This window comes from Opisthocomus hoazin, chromosome 3, assembly GCF_030867145.1.
Source record: "Opisthocomus hoazin isolate bOpiHoa1 chromosome 3, bOpiHoa1.hap1, whole genome shotgun sequence".
Taxonomy (NCBI): Eukaryota; Metazoa; Chordata; class Aves; order Opisthocomiformes; family Opisthocomidae; genus Opisthocomus; species Opisthocomus hoazin.
Genome location: NC_134416.1, coordinates 15,920,609 through 15,940,823, shown reverse-complemented (window position 1 = coordinate 15,940,823; position 20,215 = coordinate 15,920,609). Strand labels below are relative to the sequence as shown.

The window sequence follows — 20,215 nt, the reverse complement described above, 5'->3', positions numbered from 1 at the left end:
GGCACTTGATAGAATAATTACTTTCACATCTTATATAAAAAATTCCTGCTAACCCTTAGATGAGTTTGTCTTTTTGCAGTCGCATCAAGCTGCTCACCTCTGTGCAACCAGATGTTTTTCCCCCCTCACTGCACCGTGCCAGATGGGGGAACACTTTGTTTCCAGACACTTCATCTTCCCTCAAGTTCCGCATTTCCCTGCTGCTTTGGGATCGCCTGTACTACCTGCCCCGTCACTCCGACTTCCAAGCACTGCCTGACCATGCAGTACCACCTGCAGACCTTGGACTGACTCTGTCTTCCATCAAACACATCAATGGCTGTTCTGAAGCAGGACCATGACATAACATCACAAACGGTGCTGGAAAACTCTTCTTAGATATTTTCCCCTCTCCAATTTTCTGTAACAGTGTCTTCGCCGTATTTCCTCAGCATATATTCAGTAATTCACTTAAAGTCATACAGCCGAACACGATGGGAGAATTATCGTGCTACAGCTCTGCCTCAGTTCTGCGCTCGGATCGCTGAACAACACGTTTCCCTGCAGCGTCAGAGCGTAAACCCACATCTGCAAAAGGAGAAACTACACCGGCCTAAATTATCCATGACCTCATTTTTAAAGCATAACTGCATCTGCCTTCGCTCTCCCGGACAATGCCAGCTTTCATCGCTCGTCAGCCAAGGTCTCCCGCAAGCACCTTTGGCACTGTTACCTCCCTCCCCGGCCAAGGGAAAAACACCTATGACCATTTCCACCGAGCTATCGCTACAGCCGCCCGGCCCCTCCTGCCGCTCGCAGCCCGCGGTGCCAACCTGACGGCTCGCTGGCTCAAGAGCAGCGGCCAGCGCAAGCCAAATTCTACCCGCGCTGAGGGGTTGTCCTGCTCCTCTTGCACCTTCAGCTCACCGAAGCTGTAAGAGCTTGCCGCCGTCGCTGGCGAGGAAGCAAACCACGCCACGGCTGGCCTCGCCCCGCGCAGAGAGCTGCCAGTGGGGTAGCAGACGGGCGCCGTAGCCCTGGGGGGAGAGGCTGCCGTGCTGCCCCTGTCCCTCGTACCCAGACCCACCCCAACAGACCTTCACGCGTGTTCTGAGGACAACGAGCAGCACAACTATCCACCCAGGAGTACTGAAGGGGTATGGTATTCGAATAACAAAATAGGTGTGTGGGTGTACTGCAAATACACCTGAGCCTGTCACCTCTCCATTCCACAGATAATCTGCTATTACAAAAACTACAGGATTCATCAGCAGGTATATAGTATAAAAGTATTTATTAACTTTCATTAAACAGAATATGGCTTAGAAAAGAAAATATTCTTAGGTCCCTGTTGGAACTTTTGCTCTTTGTCCTAAGAAGGTGAATCAGTCTCTCACAGGAATTTGGGAAAAATTAAAAAAAAAAAAAAAAAAAAAAAATTTAACGCAAATACAACCATCTTCTAAGATATCTAAACGTGAACTCTGGGCAACAGAAGTCAACCAGTGCACGGAAATAAAACCCCGGCCTCTACACAGAAATAAAGAAAACGCATAAAAAGTGGCAGAGATGATTTATCTCTATTATCAAAATTTCTAAAAACTTGAGTATTTAAATAAAACATTTGTTGGGTGTAAATAGTACACTGCATAAAACACAGCTGAAGACATTTAAACGCATCCATCATTTAAAGTCCCAGACCTAGATTAATCTACTAATGCATTTGTCCTGTGGATTGATGAGCTGATCATACAGAACGCTTCCAAAAAAACTACCCCATCAGCAGGAGGAAATGCATATTTTCCAATCTTTTAATTTTTCAGCTTTTCAAAAATACTTAGTTTTAGCAAAGCCATCTTCCAAAAGCATACTCCAATGTCAAGCCTGAAGAAAAAAATTCTGCCTCTGTCAAAATAATTTGCAAACTTTATTGGATTTTTAAAAGCCTGATTACAGGACAAAACATGCATTAAGCATTTTGCTAAAATTCAAAAAACATAATTGCAGAATGTCATTATATTCAAAGGGTCATGTCCATAATAAATACCTGCAGCTTAAAAGCAGCTTGGAGTTTTTTTTAAGAGTTTTAGTATCTGAAAAAGGCGAATGTTCCATACACTGTTCTTAAAACTCTGACGTCACATTGCAATGGTTAAAGCAAGCAACAGCTCAACTGAGGACTACAGAACCCCCCTGTCTGCTCAGGAGGTCTGTGCTGGGTTATACAATACCACTCTGGAAACAGCGCTTCACCAAAGGTCTGGCATCGGCTTCTGCTTAAAACATACTCTGCCTCGCAACATTCTTCAAAGGATTAAAACATAATTGAGTCTGGCAGTACACACGGTCAGCATGATGTGCAGGGGGTTGCCAGTGGACGTGGGGCCCTTACATAAAGGGCTGTTTTCTTTGTTTAAAATGGAAAAAAGAGTGGGAGGTGTGGAGAACAGTGAAATAGAAAATGACTCAGAATCATAAAACATATTTTTTGAATCAGATTATTTCAACAACCGCATATGCAAATAGAAGGCTTCAAACGAGGACGGTGGCAGAGCTTCTGAATTGCTAAGGCAATTCGTGTATTCTTATTTCCATAAAAAAAGATAGAAGCTACAGTTATGTACATCCTTCTAAGTAATCAGAGAATATTGCAAGTTGAACTCCAGAGAAGCCATCAATATCAGTCTGAAAGTGACGGGGAACGGATTGATCGTGCGCTGGCTGGACTGTTAGAGAAAGCAAAGGGATCCTTTTCCTTTTCTTTGCTATCATGTTTATGTTTATGCTTATGCTTATGCTTGTGTTTCTTCTTCTTTTTCTTGTGCTCATGGTGGTGATGGTGATGGTGATCGCTATGTTTTGAGGAGTTTGATTCTTTACTAAACACAGAGAGGGGAGCTGCTGAGACGGGGTGCATGTTCATCTCTCCCGAAGACTGTTCTTTACCTAAAAAAATCAGATATAATGGGATTAATAAAAGTTTAGCTTTCATTGTTTTCAAACTTTAGAAATTCTGAAGTATTACATCAAACCTGCACTATCACTTAAATGTGCAAATGCAGAATCTCTTACTCCACTTCTGCCATTAGCTTTTTATTCCAGAAAAGGCTCTGAACATGCCATTAATGTTCCCATATTATGGGTAATTTTGCAGAGGTATTCCTTCCTCCCTCAAAAGTATAAGTGTATGCCAGACAATTAGGAACTGTAGAGAGCCAAGAAACTGCAAGTTATACCAGCTCCCAGAAGTTCTTTTTCAATCAGAAGTGGAAGGCCACTACAGCACGAATAATGAAAATATAACTGCTTATGAAAGCTCTGGTATCAAGCGCCGGACTGGCGTACACCGGAGTCAAGTGCTGGGATGGGGACTCCTTTTCGGCAGGAGCTAAAGACCTGTACAAGAACACACAAACCTTTTGATACTGAGCAGGAGAATGAAATTGCTTTTTCAAAAAATTGCATCTTACAACCCAGTTAGTCTATTTGAAAGATTATACAAAGTTTTGTTCTGAAACAAAAAGCAAATTCCACTCAAGAAAATGACACCATCTTCATTAGCATATATTTCATAAAGACATCAGAACTACTTATCTACTGAGCAAGCCCGGTATCCAGGTCTGAGGAGAGAAAACCTGATCCATGACCTCTCAATTCCTGAACCACTTTCCCCTTCTCTCTTCAGCTCATTTAATATTTCGTTATTTCACACAGACTAGAAAGGCTTCAACAGTAAGGATTACAGGGCAATAATCTAAGAATAACATTGTTAATGGAGGGAACACCACTTGGAAGGTACGAAGGCTCAAATTCCTTCAGGCAGAAACTGAATCAAATCACATTGCAAGAACGTGCTTTAACTACTAGACACATGTAGAAAGCACCATCAGATGTCTGAAGGCATCTACTGTGAATTTTATTTAGAACAGATTTTCTACACAGCTGCTCTAAATGCTTGGTGCCCCCCCTCCCCCAGTTTTTGGTGAAAATATCCCTGTTAAATAACAAGGAATTATGTTATGTATTTTGTAATTATCTTTTCCTGTACATTTGAAAATATTTTTTCTTTCCCAGTACATCTTTTTGTTTGGCTGGTTGGTTTTTTATCTTTAAAGGCAAGAACGATTCGTCTGTGGTAGTGATTCCTGGAAGTCCGAAGAGCCAGCTCCTTGTAGTAAGACAAACAAGCATTGAGAAAGAATTCCACGCCATCCTTCTAGCCTTACCCACAAGATTAAGACCTGATTCAATCACACACATATATAGGAAGATTTCTAGACAGTACAGCTGTTCTGGGGTTTGTTTGTTTGTTTTTAAATATGGCTGGAAAAAACAAAATCTACAGCTGTAAGCAGCGTTTAGAAGTCAGAATAAAAACACAAAACATTTTTACAATGAGGATAATCAATGACTTACTATGGGACATGGTGGAATCCCTATTGCTTTAAGCCTTGAACAGCGAAAGCGATGTCTTTCTAGAAATAGGTTTGGGCCTAACCACAAGGTGTGAATACAGTGCAATATAAAATTTTGCTGACCAGACAAAGGAGGCTAGAGTAGAGCATAACAGTTTCCTATACACTTCAAATCTCTAATACGTAAGTATTGTAAAAAGCTCTAATTTTTATTTCATCAGAATTATGCAGTAATAAGCTCACGTTACCAGTGCAAAGATTCAGTGTCAGAACTCACAATGACTTTACGTACATTATGGCAGATAGAAGATATGCACACAGATTCAAACTCCCACCTGCTGGCTTCAATGCACAGTTACTATGACTTGTTCACATTGTTACCTGGATCACTTCTCCACAATGCAGACCACAGGCTGTATATGATGCAAAAAGGTACAAGACTGCTTCACAATTTAGCAATTTCTGTTTCTCCTAAGGAACTCCTACCTGTACCTAGACCTATCCCCACCACCTGACCGCCTTCCTCTAAAGCTTTTAGACAAGTAAGAAAATTTTCCTTCACAGCTGCAAGCATGTGAAACCAGCTGTGAAACAGAAGACAGAACGGAGGAAAAAGGAGCATACCCGACTCAGGCCATTAGACAAGGAACAGCTGGAGGCTGTGCCTCAGAAAACCAAAGCACACAGTATCCAGCACCACCAAAACAGGCTACAGAAGTTAAACGGGAACTGTGGCAGTGACACAAACACAGCGTCCAGTAACGCAGAAATCAAGGCTGCGGCAAAAAGCCTGAAGACGACCAATCAGTGTCCATCCATAAAAAATGGACAAAAGATTATCTCAGGAACACAATACATTCTGACATGTTCTCCAGTTACAGGCACATGATTCGTTAAAATATATCAGGTAAACTAAAGCCAACTTAAAAGAAAATAACCCCTCCACACACGACACACACTCTAAAAACTTCACAGCTCCAATAGTTCCAAATTGTGACGTTATTTTTATATGGAAACTGAACCCGTAAGTCTAGACACTACATCTGTAACAACCTCAACCCAAAGCTAAGCCTTTGAGCTTTAAAAATTTTAAGCCAGTAGAATGGGTATCAGGACATGGGCTGAACACTGCAGGGATGATGTGGCCGTAGTGCCAAGTGCCGGTGAAGACCCAGGATGCAACCAAGCTTGTGCCAATTTCCTGTTGTTTACTGAACTACCAGCTCTGCTAAGGTAACAGTCCACATTATCGCTTCTTTACTTATTTCAGCTAGCTTATTGAAAAAAAAAAATCTATTATTTAAAGCAGTTCAACACCATTGACTAGAGCAAGTTAGGGAGCAAATACCACAGCAGCTTAAACCAACAGGACTGAAGGAGTGGTGATGAGCACCTGGAAACTGAAAAAGGCAGTAAGATCTTCAGGAAAGGCAGAAATGGGATCCAACTGCAACTCAGGGGCTACTGATGCTTAAGGAGACAGTCAGCATTGGCAATATAGCACAAATATCAATACAAAATGAAAGAATATAATCACAAAAACCTACTTTTACTGAGCCAGTACTAAGAGTACACATACACTTTCTACACAGAGGTGAACGATAGCTATAATCTGCTGGGTTCTCAAATGTGAAAATAACAACTATTCGGAAAATTTCCTCCTACTGTTAAAGAATACTTTGAAATCAGGAATCAAATATATTGATCCTGGACGACAGCTGAGAAAGGACATACGCAGACTACTGATCTCAGCAGTCTGTAAACTGGACAGACCTGTAAAAGCTCTATAAAAAACCTCAGATTCATACCTGTGGAATTCACCATTAAACTTGCAGAACATTTTTTCCTCATGTTAATGTCTTTTTAATTAATATCTACTTAAAGTCCATGCCAGGAACCTGCCAAACTAGGAAAGCAAGGCCAAACAGGAATTGCTTTACAGGGCACTAATACCACCCTCACATCAACAGGCCTGCTGCGAGGAGGCACGGAGCACACGAGGAAACCCCCCTCCTCCTGGCAGAGGGGGCAGGACTGGAACCCGGGGTTCTCCAATCGCAGAAACACACAGTAAGTGGAGGGCGAGCCCAGGAGCTCACTTCTGAAGCAGCCAGTAGCATTCCTTGGAAGCAAATGCACATACATGTGTCTATCCACTTGGATCTCCTTCTGTTTGGGATGTGGAGATTCTAATGTAATTATTGGGTTTGGGGCATTCTAGCTAGCTGGGCAGGTGTTTAAAATCAGAGAGGATTACTCTCCCATGGGAGAAAGATCAGCTATTTTGTGCACGCCTTGTCACAGAGACAAATACAAATGCTGTAGATACCGCGAGAGGAAATGAAGTATGCAAACACAGATCTCATAGCTTAGTTTTGGAATGAAAGGGGTTTAGATCCTGATAAGCTTTAAAGTATCATTTTCCATCATAATAAAAATCACTGTCAGATAATTGTAACATCCTGTTCATCAATTATCTTGGGTAAGTTTTTTTTTCTTTTTAAGAATCATTAGTGCATGAACATTGAACAATGTTGTCAGGTACAGTGTTTTATCTATTTTACTCCTGTCATTGAATCTGTACAATTTGGGAATATGTAACTTGAGACTTTAACATGCCAGCAAGCTCTCATCAGACCTTCAATATGGTCTCTCCTATATTTCTGATTCTGTGTGAGGAGGGTGGGACACACAGACTTACAGTCTCTGTTTCTTTGCATGTACAAGCAATTTAAAACAGCTGGCTTATGTAGGACTTTTCCAAACTGACACTTGATAACAATGACCCCATTTGCACTCCGATTTATTCAAAAGCCAGAGAGGGAGAAACCAGCTTCACGAATCACAGCAAAGGGTAAGGCCCGTGGGTCCAGTGCTTCAGCGGAGGACAGGCGGGTGCTCCAGAACCTGGCACCGACCACCTCTGGGAATAAGGGCATAGCAACACAAGCATGAGAGTGCTTCACACATTTCTCCCAGAACCCAAAGAAAGCTTGCTAATGGACAAATAATGCACTCTTTTTGCCTAGCAGTTGAACTGCAGCTCTGACTAGCATCTTCTCTAAAGAGAGAACACTAAAAAAGCTGAAAAGATCTTGAAAACCGTTATGACAATTACCTTAGTTTTTCTTACTACTTTTTTTTAGTGTTACCCTGGAAACATCCAAGACATGTTATTTTGTAATTTAATGCTGTGTTTATGCATCTGTTGAACCATCAAAGCACATACAGAAAGTCACCAAGCATAAATAATGCCAAGCTTCCAGAATGCAAAAGTGTCTCGTCATTTGTGTTAAAAAGCAGGATTTTCAAATTACGTATGTCTGGGAAAAAAGTTATCAATTTTCTGTCTAGTGGAGTGTTCTTTTAAGGACCATATGACAAAAGTTAAAGTTTGAAAGTGAGAGGTAAAGGTCCAGTTTAAAAAAGAAAAACACCTAGAAGTTTTCAGAGGATGTGCTAAACAAATCAGTTAAAAAAATGAACTAGTTCCAATTTACAGATTCATTTGACTTCATATTTTTAGTGGGATTTATACCCAGATAGATAATTCCTTATACCTACACCAAAGGATAGCCTCTGCTAAAGTATTATGAAGATGAGCTGGTGATTTAACTAAAATATACTTTTAACTGGTAACTGTTTTAGTAATTTCCTCATTTGACTTTTCAACCTCCCTGCAATGAGCAGGGACATCTTTAACTCCATTAAAGCTCAGAGCCCCATCCAGCCTAGCCCTGAACGTTTCCAGGGATGGGACATCTACCACCTCCCTCTTTAACCCATTCCAGTGCCTCACCACCCCCATAGTAAAGAATTTCAATATATCCAGCTTAAATCTACCCTCTTTTAGTTTAAAGTCATTACCCCTTGTCCTATCGCTACATGCCGTTGCCCCTCTCCAGCGTTCTTGTAGGCCCCTTCAGGTACTGGAAGGCTGTTGTAAGTTCTCCCTGGAGTCTTCTCTTCTCCAGGCTGAACCGGCCTAACTCTCTCAGGCTTTCCTCATAGGAGAGGTGCTCCAGCCCTCTGATCATTTTTGTGGCCTCCTCTGCACCCACTCCAACAGGTCCCTGTCTTTCCTGTGCTGAGGGCTCCAGAGCTGGGCACAGGACTCCAGGTGAGACCTCCCAGAGCAGAGGGGCAGAGTATTCCTATCCAAGTAGTGTTCATTTATGTATTTGTCTGTGCTGATGTTTCTGTGACCCTTTTTGACAGGGAGCCACTAACTAATGGCTGAGGTACCGGTGCTCTTATAGCTAACTTGTGTAACCCTGCTGAGCTGCAGAGGACCGGGCTTTTTATACAGTTCACACCGAATTCTTATTAACTACTGTACCCACACTTGAAATACGGTGATTGGCACCACAGGCTCAAATATACTGTTGTACATGCACTGTTTAAACATAATGACTACAGTAGTTCCCTCTACACTTTATTGCACTATATGCTGTACCCAGTTTCAAATAATGTCAGAAAAAATTCAACCCAGCAACATCACTATTTCCTGAAACTGCAGACAGTAACTGTAATAAACAAGACCACAATCCAACCAACACGCATGAGTCTGGCCTAGACTTTCACAGTTTCATGTACATCTACATGGTAAACACAGTGACCTACAAGGTCAGCAGTGGAAATTTCCAGTTTGATTATCCTGGAAAACAGCAACTGGATTAACAGAATGGCCAAAGGATTTTTCTGATCTGCGTTTGAAAGCTCAGGATGTGTCCTCAGAGCTCGCTGCTCCTGAATGTGATCAGAATAACAACTGCCAGTGCACAAAGAGAACATCACTGTATTTACTTTTTTTTTTCTTTTGTAGAAATAAAAATGAGAGATAACTGGATACTGCTTTGTATCAACTATCAAACTACTAAAAATACTTGGGAAAATGCTAACTAAATGTTTATCAGTGATAACCTGTTAAGCCATAACAATGAATAACTTCACTGGTAGATCACGCAGGCCACAGCCAGGCATTTGTTTTGGAAGCAGAAAAGAACAGGTCAGACGATAACCACTGACACATACAGCAGAACTTTTGCAAGCTTATTTTCAAAGTATTGCACTTTCAGATGAGTGAAATATTAAAGGAAATAAAGAAGCATATCTTAATCTGATGTCATGCGTTATTGACTTCCATGAAAAGTCAACCTTCACTCTGAAACAAGAGTTTAAATCTACTGCTTACACAAAATCTTATCTTGAAATTCTTTTGATTTTAAAATGAGAGCAGGGAGTGTTACTACTCTTCTTGATGGTTTAGTAGCAAATAAAAATCTGTTCTCACATTAGAAACATGACCTTACACAGCTTTAGAGGAATAAAGGAGGCTACGATGTTTCTAGTCCTTAGGGCAGATGAATAATCAACACAACAGCATTTTTCAGACAGTCTACAACCAATGTTTTGTTTGTTTTAATAGCTTTGTGAAAAATGCTCAAAATCCCTTATAACTACCAGAGTCCACAGTTCTGTTTTCATAGACAGGATCACAGAATCTTAGAATGCTTTGGGTTGGAAAGGACCTTTAGAGGTCATCTAGCCCAACCCCCTTGCAGTTATCAGGGATATCTTCAACTAGGCCAGGTTGCTCAGAGCCCCATCCAACCTGGCCTTGAATGTTTCCAGGAATGGGGCCTCCACTACCTTCCTGGGCAATCTGTGCCAGTGTTTCACCACCCTCATGGTAAAAAATGTCTTCCTTGCATCTAGTCTAAATCTACCTTCCCTTAGTTTAAAGCCATTACTCCTTGTCCTATCGCAACAAGCCCTGCTGAAAATATTTTCCCCACCTTTCCTATAGGCCCCCTTCAGGTACTGAAAGGCTGCTGTAAGGTCTCACCACAACCTTCTCTTCTCCAGGCTGAACAGCCCCAACTCTCTCAGCCTTTCCTTACAGGAGAGGTGCTCCAGCCCTCGGACCATCTTTGTGGCCTCCTCTGGACCCGCTCCAACAGCTCCATGTCCTTCTTGTGCTGGGGGCTCCAGAGCAGGATGCTTCAGTAGGATTCAAAACATTCTCCATGTGAACAACTATGCACAGTCCTGTAATTATAGTACTGAAATCTGTAATCCTGCAAGAGTTGTAGTACAAGACTTCTTTTACTGCCCTTGCAGCATGTCTCAACCCTAACCTTTCATATCCATGAGCAGAAGCATACAGGGAAAAAAAACTTTTAAAATAAACTATTTTCCTGGCTTTATGGGGGTTACATCAACTTAAACAAATCCAAATTATCATTCGGGGTGGTGTGGAGAGTGTAAAAAAAACCAAAGAATACACAGATACAGCAGGATTTAGACCCAATATGAACTTCCTCCTGGCAGCTGCTGTTCGCAGGCTGTATTTGGCTGATGACCTAACGCTTCATGTGACATGTGGGGACATAATCCACAGCTGTGAGAAGAAAACTGAGTACAGACTAAGAGCTCACTGCCTTCCAAGTAAGAGTCACAGAACTGAGGCAGATACAAGACCTTACAGATCTACTAATAAGATACTGAGACCATTTCAGAACCTGTTGTCAATCTATTTCATGATACTCACTCACTGAAGCGCACCCATCCTCTGTCACTGCTGCAAAAACTCAAAAGCCCTCGGGAAATAATATCTGCAATTCCTTTATAAAACAGAACACTCCATGTGTGAACTGTTTTATTTACATATGCTTTTATTTTTTCCCATCTGCCTGGCATGTCTTCTCAGAAGTATGCCATTTCCTAAAGATTGAACTGTCTTTGTTTACTCAGTCTGAAATTTATACATCTTTGCTTCTAAGAGAAATGCTATAAGAAACAAGTGAAATTTTAGAAGCAAAGAATATCTGAAGTGAAATTGCTTCTAACCACACAAACCAAAGAAAATGAAATTAATCTGAAGTGTTTCAAAGTAATGCTTTTCAAAGGCTTACTACTGAAAATTAACCCTGTGGCAAAAACCAGCATTAGTCTCATTTATTACCTAGAAAAAAGTATTCCAGCGTGCTGAATGCCTAAATGGCAGAAGTGAGAAGGTCATTCAGCACACATCCAAAACTCAAAGTAGCTTTTGTCTGCTGTAGGTCTACAAAAGCAGCAGTCAACCGACCATTAATACACTCCTGATCAGATCTTACCCTTTCTGAACTCTACTGCAAACTCAATATGCAACAGTCCTGGAGCACAAAGCTGGCGTACAGAGGGTCCCGTAAGTCCTATTTGTGAAGCATCTGGCAGAGTTTTGTTTATGACATTATATTCCATAGCGTGTAAATCTAGTAAAAACATTTGTTGCAAAATATCATGTAAGAGTTATAAATACTAATCCCCAGCGGATCAGCTTCGCACTTGCATGCCCTGGATGTGTCATTCTTTGCCGTAACAGAAATGTGATGGCTGACCGTAACACTAAGGACAAAATTCAAAGCAGCTCTGAGAGGTTGCATGTAGAGGCTGTGAGGAATTAGGCTTCTAAGTCCATGACAACAACCTATATGCAGCCTTCCCCTTTACTCTGCTGAAATGTCTACAATTTAGGCAAGAAGTTGTGAGTTTTGCTACTCTACATATCTAACAACAAATCCATCCTGGCGGAGCTGGCTGCACAGGCACGTGTCATTAAGCAAAGGTCATCTGGAATCCAGAAGCTAGACCTCCCTTTGTTTTATGTCCCCATATGAACTTCATTTGTTAGCTGAGCAATGTCAGCAGTTACCTTTAAAAAAAAAAAAATAAATAAAACCCCTCAATGGCTAGAGCATCTGCCAAGGAAGTAAAAACATAAGTCCCAAGCCCTAAAGGAGTATGAGCCTACAGCTGCCACACCTGCGGCCAGGCACCACAGCACCGGTCTCAGCAGGGCACCCGGTGCAGGAACACCCACCAGCCCTTCTCTTCACCAGGGCCACTAAATTCCCAGGTCATAGAATCATAGAGTGGTTTGGGTTTGAAGGGACCTTAAAGATCATCTGGTTCCAACCCCCCTGCCACGAGCAGGGACATCTTCCACTAGACCAGGTTGCTCAGAGCTCCATCCAACTTGGCCTTGAACACTGCCAGGGATGGGGCAGATGAGGTCGCCTGTCAGCGTAGCTCAGGACCTAGGGCACTAAAGACAGAACCAACGTTGCAGATCCTGCTGCTAAGGTCTACTTGTGTTTTACATTAGGCAACCACTGGATGAAAACAGAAAAGGAAGCAAGAGGTTAACTACTCTGAATCCTCCTTCTAAGGCCAAATACTCCACTTTTACACACCGCAGCACCGCAGCCTTAAAACCTCGTTTTGGATGTGTACTGAAGATGTCTCAAAATGCTTGTTACATAGTCACACCACCTCACCTTAGCTCCACTGGCACATTCTGGAACCAAACTTAAGAAATGTGGTTAAAATATTTTGATAAAATGAGACTAACCACTGAATTTCTTTGCTAGAGACAGATAAGCAAAGAAGGTGGAAGTTCATCAATGAAGTTCAGCCTGCCTTAAGGTTTTTGAGAAACACTGTTCTTTGAGAAGCAATTTTGCCAAATATTTCATGAAAAAGATACAAAGAGAAGTAGTAAAAGATAAGAAGTGCTTGAAACAAAACCATTTTACTTATAGATGCAATCTTTTCAACTTTGAAAAGCCCTTCTAAGCATCTTTGAGGCCTGCATGTTTAACTACTGATGTTAAGTTATAAATCATTAAGATTAGAGACTTTTTTTTTACCTGAATAGTCTTGCTATTTTTTTTTAAAGTTAATCTTAAAAATTATTATTTTTAAAATCACAACTATGGCAAAATAAGTTTAATCCAATTGCTATGGGGCTCTGTTTCAGCTTTATGTTCTTTTATTCATTCCTTTGCTTTTCATTTTTACAAGCACAATACATACTTGCCTTAGACATGTACGAAAATACACATGTACACAGTTATCTATAAATATACTGGAAGCTAAAGAAATGTTCTTATGCACCCTTTACATATTTCCTTGAATTCAGTTAACATTTAACACTCACCAGCACTGTATCTACGGGAACAAGCAGTAGCAAAAAACCCTCCCACAACTGACAGAGTTGAAAACTTCACACTATCATTTTTCCAATAAATTTACTTCTACCTGGTGTGGATGGTCTCTCCAACATGTTCAGATGATGGTAAATAAAGGCTTGACTGTCATGAACTGTGTCCATATCAATTTCCTCCTCTTCTTGAGAGTTTGAGAACTAAGATATCAGGAAAAAAAATAAGCAGATGCTAATAATTCATAGGAATATCAATAAACAGAGCTTAAAATATTCTATTTTTGAGGTAAACTGGGGGTGAGAGGGAAAGGAAGTGATATCTACCACTGCAAAGGAATAAAAATTTAATAAAATAAAAAAGGGTCAGTGTCTTTTCTTCTTTCTAATTTACCGTGAAGCTGTGTTAACAAGAGCATTTACTGTCACCTTTAGTTCTTGCCAGCCAATAAAGAACCTGATTACAAATGATTTTGCCAAAGCAAGCGTAATAACTACTGTACATATACACACAACATGTCTTTTGTTTGAGCACAGCTTTGAGGGAAGTCAGCAGAAGCCCCTGCTGTTATTCTAAATACCCTACATATTGTGCAAGTTGAATTTCCATTTCTTACTCTGATTTTGAGTTTGACTTTACTGTCTTCATTCTTCTCTAGTATTTGCCCTGGCTCCAATGGAGACCCGAGTGGCATATCAGCCTTCCTCTTCACCCCCTGCTGATGACCAGAAATGCTGGATGCTGTTTCCTTAATAAGATGATCATCCTCCTGAAGCAGCATTAAAAGACCAAAATTAGAAGATAGCAAGAGCCATGTTTCAGCCTAAGAGAGACCTGATAGCTGAAAACACTTCTGAGTAAAGTGGGTGATTTGAACAAAGTTTTCCCTGTAGTTCTGGCAAAAAGTATTTTCTAAAACCCTGTATGGATTTGTGCCAACCTCTCCTACAAACATAGTTTTTCTTTACTTCTATCCCTGCTCCCTCTGCATATCTAGCATTGGCATCTTTTCTGTCCCTTCTCACAATCATGGTACTGTTGGTGTGCAACAACATTTGCTGCCTCTGAATAGCCTTTCTATAAATCTGTGCCTCGCAGACTCTCCTCAGTCCAAATCTCAGTTGAAAAACTGTGATAGCCTCTGATCTACATGTGGAATTTAGCTAAATCTTCTTTTAGTTAGCTTTAAAAGCTAACGATTACTTTATTGAATACAAATCATAAAGAGCACTTATAACTTGGGAATGTTTTTTATTTTTTCACAAAAGAGTTAAACTGTTTTGTAAATTACTGCTTAGATTATTAACAGAAACAGGGTCAAAGGAATGTAAAAATAGCAGGAGAGTCTAGTAGGTTACACATATAGTCATTAAAACAGGAGACAGGTGTTCCAACAAGTCCAATACACAAAATATAGAAAGAAAAATAAAGTACCCACAGAAGCAAACACAGTTAAAAGCCCACTAAAAACTAGACAAAAGCTGTATCACAGACTCTCAAGAGCAGATGGTGCTCCACTGAACCGCTCTTCATCTATCCTACAAAGGGCACTCTAGCCTCACAAACTCTTGCCCTGAACAATTAAACTTCAATTTTATGAGGTGGGTAACTTTTACCATCCTCAGTAACTTCAGTGCCAGAAGTCTATATGTACTGATTTTAACATGTTTATGCTGTCAGAATATACAGTCTGCTGTTGTGAAATGCTTTTGGATAAACTTTGGCTGATGTGAGAGGCAGCGTTTGTTTTATGTTATTGGTTTGATATTTTTTTTTTTTTTAAACAAGGAAAATCAGTTCCCTGAATTTTGGGGAATTTACAGTGAAAACGGTAATTTTAAAGTAAGATGTAAGAGAATGGAGATGAGGCATAGGAGAAGATACGAGGGATGAAGTGCAAATTGAGGCTTATGCTGTATTTTCACACTAGTGTAAGCCAGTGCTGCTGCTAAAAGCAGAAGCCTCTTCCTCATACATTTCTGTCCTGGGCCGCCACAAGCATTTGTATAACTATATGATGAACTGGACCAGCAGGAAATATCTGTTCATAAAAAAAGGTATTTTTCAACCAGATCCTCCCCTGATCCATCTCACTATGCAGCAACAATTGTGCTAGCACAAGGGAGAGGACAGTACAGGAAAAAGAAGAGTTAAGAGGAAATTTTTTGATTAAGATAGTCTGGCTGCAAAAAAACTCTGGATGTTCACTGAACTGCAACCTAAAAACCTGTCAACAAAATGCCTCCTGCTATTTAATTGGGATGTTTGTGCGCAGCAAATTAGGACTTACTACATTTTCTGTAAATATGTAGGATAGCTCTAATGATATTTGACTCCATCATTTTCTCCCCCTACTGGAAACAGCCTGCAAGGTACTGTGACAATTTGCACTTTCGGTATACTTCTGAATAAAAACCATTTCAAAATTAACTATGGGACTGATAAAGTAACAGTAAACCATCCCATTCAAAAGAGTGGAAAGAGCTTCAAACATGCTAACCACATGTTCATATTCTTGTTCAGGATTTATTCCTAAGCAGTTTCAATCAAATGTAGTTTTTGCAACTGTTAAGAAAATTACTCATTATTTCCAAGTCTGTTGAGTTTTTTCCCTCATAATTAAATTTGTCAACAAAAAAGACACAGTCTTGCAGCAGTGGCAGTTATTCTTAAGAAAAGTATGACCTGAATAGCTTATAAGATCTATTTTCTAACTACACAATGGATTGTGTGTTAGGACTGAAGCCTCCAGAGCCAGAAATACATCAACCTTAATGTATGTGATTTTTCAGAAGTTGTTACAAATCCTTCAGAGCACAGTGCTAAATAGTCAGATTGAAGTGTTCAATGAAGTTGTGTTCAAGTTCCAACTTTCACATCTCGTAAAGTTGTTTAAAAGGAGGTGTATCTATGTATTTTAAGAAGTAACAAATTTACTGATAAAAGGTTTTGGTTTGGAAAATTGTATAACGTGCCTATAAGCAATATTCTTAGTCTAATTAAAGTTTTCATCACAGCATCAAACATTTCTGTGAATCACTTCATGTCTCATAGGCAATATAGAAAAAGTAAAGTTTTACAAAGAACAGAAATGATGAGACTAGAAAAAACAAGTAAAAAGCTTGCATATGCTATGCAAAACAATTTTAGAAAGTCAGAAAAGTTATCATATTGCCAGTTTTTCAAGTGGAAGGAATAAACAATAACAAGGTGCAAGGGTAGCTTAGGTAAAGCATGAGAAGCTTGCCCACAACGCAAGATTAAATCAGCAACCCAGTGCAAGGACTTGGAGCCAGCTGAATGGGATGTATGCAGATGGTTTGTGCTTACGGTATTCTGAAATCCTACTGACTGCCCGTGATTGTTAGTACTATTCACAGGTTCCTGATTATTTGCAACTGATTCAGGGATAATCGTTGGATTAAGTACAGCCTTCTTTTCTTTCAGATTAAGAACAAGTCCAAGCTCTGGTAGTGGTAAACAAGAGGGTCTGCTGAGGCCAAAAAGTGTGAAATAGAGGTCCACAGCACCACATCGTAATCTCCAGTCATGTGAAGTTCCTAAAATCCAAAAGAGATTATTGTTAATACAGAGATACAATCTTCTCCTCCCCCACAAATAAAACACTTTAAGTGATCTGGATCCACCAGAGCATGACATTTTCTGCATTTAAGATACACTTCCCATGTTATTCCTGCCTCTTATTGACTCAAACTCACCTGCCATATCCTGTTTAAAAGGAAGGCTTTAAATTGTTTGGGTTATAAACTGGATGTGTTTAGTAGAACAAGAGTGGGAAATTAAGTGCTATAATAACTTAACGAAAAATAAAAGGAAAAATAATCACTCCCATATGCTTTTATTTTTAAAGTTTCACTTTAGGTTTTGCTATCGGACAATTAAATAGAACATTTTGTTACCAAACTGGCTTCCTGAATCAGTGGATATGTTGCACTCGCCTATGTATTCCATGAAACGTAGCAGGAGCCTTAAGCATGACTGAGATCTGTCCCCTCTGGAAACTGCACTGATAGGGAACACAAACCAGCAATGCATAAACATGCTTTTTGATGTCACTACTATGTCACGTACTTCACTGGATACTCCGTACTCTAATCTATATTCATACTGGAGATATGTATTTTTACTGCACAAAGCAATGCTTCATTGATTTTATTTATCACTGCAAACTGTGTACTGCTTTCATATCTTCATACACAAATAGTCAAAGCACGTTTGGCACCAATCACAACAGAGACATCCAACATCTGGTGCAATGCTGCAAATACAGTGATTCTGGTGCTAACTCAGCCCAGCTCTTGACTGATTGCAAGTTTATTGAACATATTGTTCCATAGCAGGACTAGAACTATATCTGGTAAACAAGACACAGATGTGCCAACTGCCATGTTAATGTGGCTGTGCAAGACTTAGGACAAAATAAAATTACAAGATCTCTCCCTGTAAATACTAAGTTTCGTGGGGCTAAATAGTGTTTTAAGTAAGCTTAGATGTACATACACTTACGCAGTTATAAGTAACTCTGAGGAGTTTGATGACCAGCTGGGTAAGGAGAAAGCAGTATCAGTATTAATCTGGACAATTCTAGCATTAAGCTAGTCTTCAGAGAATGATACATTCACAAATACTGATTTTAAAACTATTCTAATACCTTAACAATAAATAATTTACTCAAATTCTTAAACTAGTACATCTTAAAATGTTATGATGAATTCCCATTCAGTATCTCTCTCCTTTTCCAGTGGAACAGCTAAGCTTAAACACAATTGGTTGCTGAGTTTCTCTGCAATCTTTGGAACTTGTGAGCATTATCAATTTAATACTGATTAACACAGATGAAAAAAAAAAAAGATTATATATATCAACCAGAGTCTGTTTTCTATTGCATGTGCTTATGTTAAATGAAAGCATCTCACAACTCTAGAATTATGCAGCTTATGGCTACTAACTTGACTCCCATTAACAAAACATTTTTTCAAGGCACTGTGGAACGTTATAGTTATCCGTTACAGAAAATAAATTAAAACATTATGTCATCTCGATGTGTAGACATTTAAGTACTTACAGCCCCATGAATCATAATAAAAATGTATACCCTATTTGTTACTTGCAGAAAGAGGTAATGTTTGTAAGTAACACTGCACACACTCTTCTCTCCAGAAAAAGAACAAACAAACTCTCTGATGGGAACACCAAAATTGTTTATTTTCTATGCCTGACACTTGGCAAATCCTATGAAACTGAACTACTAGTAGTCTACCCACTTCAACCCCTGGAGCATAGCTGTAAACTTTTAAACACTAAAAATAATGATACACGGAGAACAGACAGCCTTCAATGACCTAAAAAAGCTATATAAACGTTTCTATGTCATCTATGTAGTAATGTGCCAGATGTTGAAGGGCAGTTTGTCAAGACTGGATAAAACTGCTTCAGTAATGAAAAACAGGTCAATGGTAAAGATGCAAGCCCTTCTCTCATTAGGATCTTTCCTAATCACACCAGGCAAATTGAGTCTTAGGTTTATAATACACTTCTAGAAATCTCATTTAAATTATCTATACAAATGTTATCCTCTCATATTCTCTCACAGTTTAGTAAAAACAAAGAGAGACTTATCTAATCTAAAGCAAACTTATAGGAAAAAGGTAACGCAGACACCATCATTTCAGGAAACATTTGCTTTGAACTTCTGGGTCAAAGAATCAATCTGTGCCAAAGGACATCAAAGCACACTGCAGTAGCAGACAAAAGAATGAAAAACAAGGAGGTCTGGTACCCTGTGTCACTGAGAAAGTTCTGGAGGAACGTACATGACATTGAATTTCTAAGGATGATTTTTCAATTTTTAGCTATCAAAACTGAGAGCGCTTTTGGCATATTCTGAAGCAAGTCTTTAACACTTATGTCAAAAAAAACTTACAACAACAAAAAAAAAACAAAACAACCAAAGCAGCACACAAAAAGCCAACCTGAATTCATCAGTTTCCAGAGCTGATCTACCAAAGCTTCGTTACACAAAGGGGACTCCATGTTCTTGGTAAAAGGTGGATTCTTAGTCAGCATATCCAGAATCTTGTGCCTGAAAGAGAAAACTTCATCTTTATTAAATCCAAATGAACATACTAAGAATATAAGGTCTGTTCAGTTTGCAATACTCTTACAGCCTTATTCAAATACAGGCTTTCTTCCAAAATTTTAACCTATGTTTTATGTTTTTAGCTCTTCCTTCTGTCCACAATTTGCAGACACGCTGATTTGCCATCAGCTATATAACTTCAAAAGCAAAGTGCAAAGCAGCAGGATGTTATTAGACATAATTTTTAAGAGTTAGGTACAAAATTGTACGCTATACCATGCTCTTCTGTTTAGTAACAATCTTTTCTGCACACTGACTTGATAACTACAAAAAAAGAGCAACATTGGCAAATAAACTCCTTACATACTGACACCAAAGAATTTTTAAATAACTTTAAATGTTTATGACTGGTACAAAATGGCAGGACTAAAACCAGTGACTCGCACGTTTTTCTGGAAAGGAACACTGTCACTGCTTAAATTACATTGGTGTATAAAGATTCTGCACTCACCATGTTTGCCTACAATATTTACATGCTGAGCTGAAAGTAGATACATTTTTTCCCACTTTCTATCTTTAAACTTGGCCTTGGAAACATTTTATGAATGAGAATAATTATTTGTTCCATTACTTATTACTTTAACTATTTTCCCTGGATAGCCAGCCTTCCCCTTGCTGTCTTACACATCTGGGACAAGAAGATTCTTACAGATGGGTTTTTTTTCTTTTCT

General features: G+C 39.5%; 1 protein-coding gene across 3 annotated transcripts in view; it reads right to left on the bottom strand.

Annotated features, from left to right (window-relative positions):
- Positions 1 to 1,256: 1,256 nt before the first annotated feature.
- The window catches only part of TAF2 (TATA-box binding protein associated factor 2), a 66,603-nt gene continuing 47,644 nt past the window's right edge, over positions 1,257 to 20,215 (bottom strand). For 2 of the 3 annotated variants that reach the window (XM_075415635.1, XM_075415637.1), the window contains 5 exons: positions 19,378 to 19,487; positions 16,715 to 16,944; positions 14,001 to 14,153; positions 13,482 to 13,587; positions 1,257 to 2,925 (listed from right to left, as the gene is read on the bottom strand). In XM_075415635.1, coding sequence (XP_075271750.1) covers positions 2,660 to 2,925; positions 13,482 to 13,587; positions 14,001 to 14,153; positions 16,715 to 16,944; positions 19,378 to 19,487 — 865 coding nt within the window. In that variant the 3' untranslated portion in view covers positions 1,257 to 2,659. The remainder of the gene's footprint in view (positions 2,926 to 13,481; positions 13,588 to 14,000; positions 14,154 to 16,714; positions 16,945 to 19,377; positions 19,488 to 20,215) is intronic. The other variant, XM_075415636.1, reaches the window with a different exon arrangement.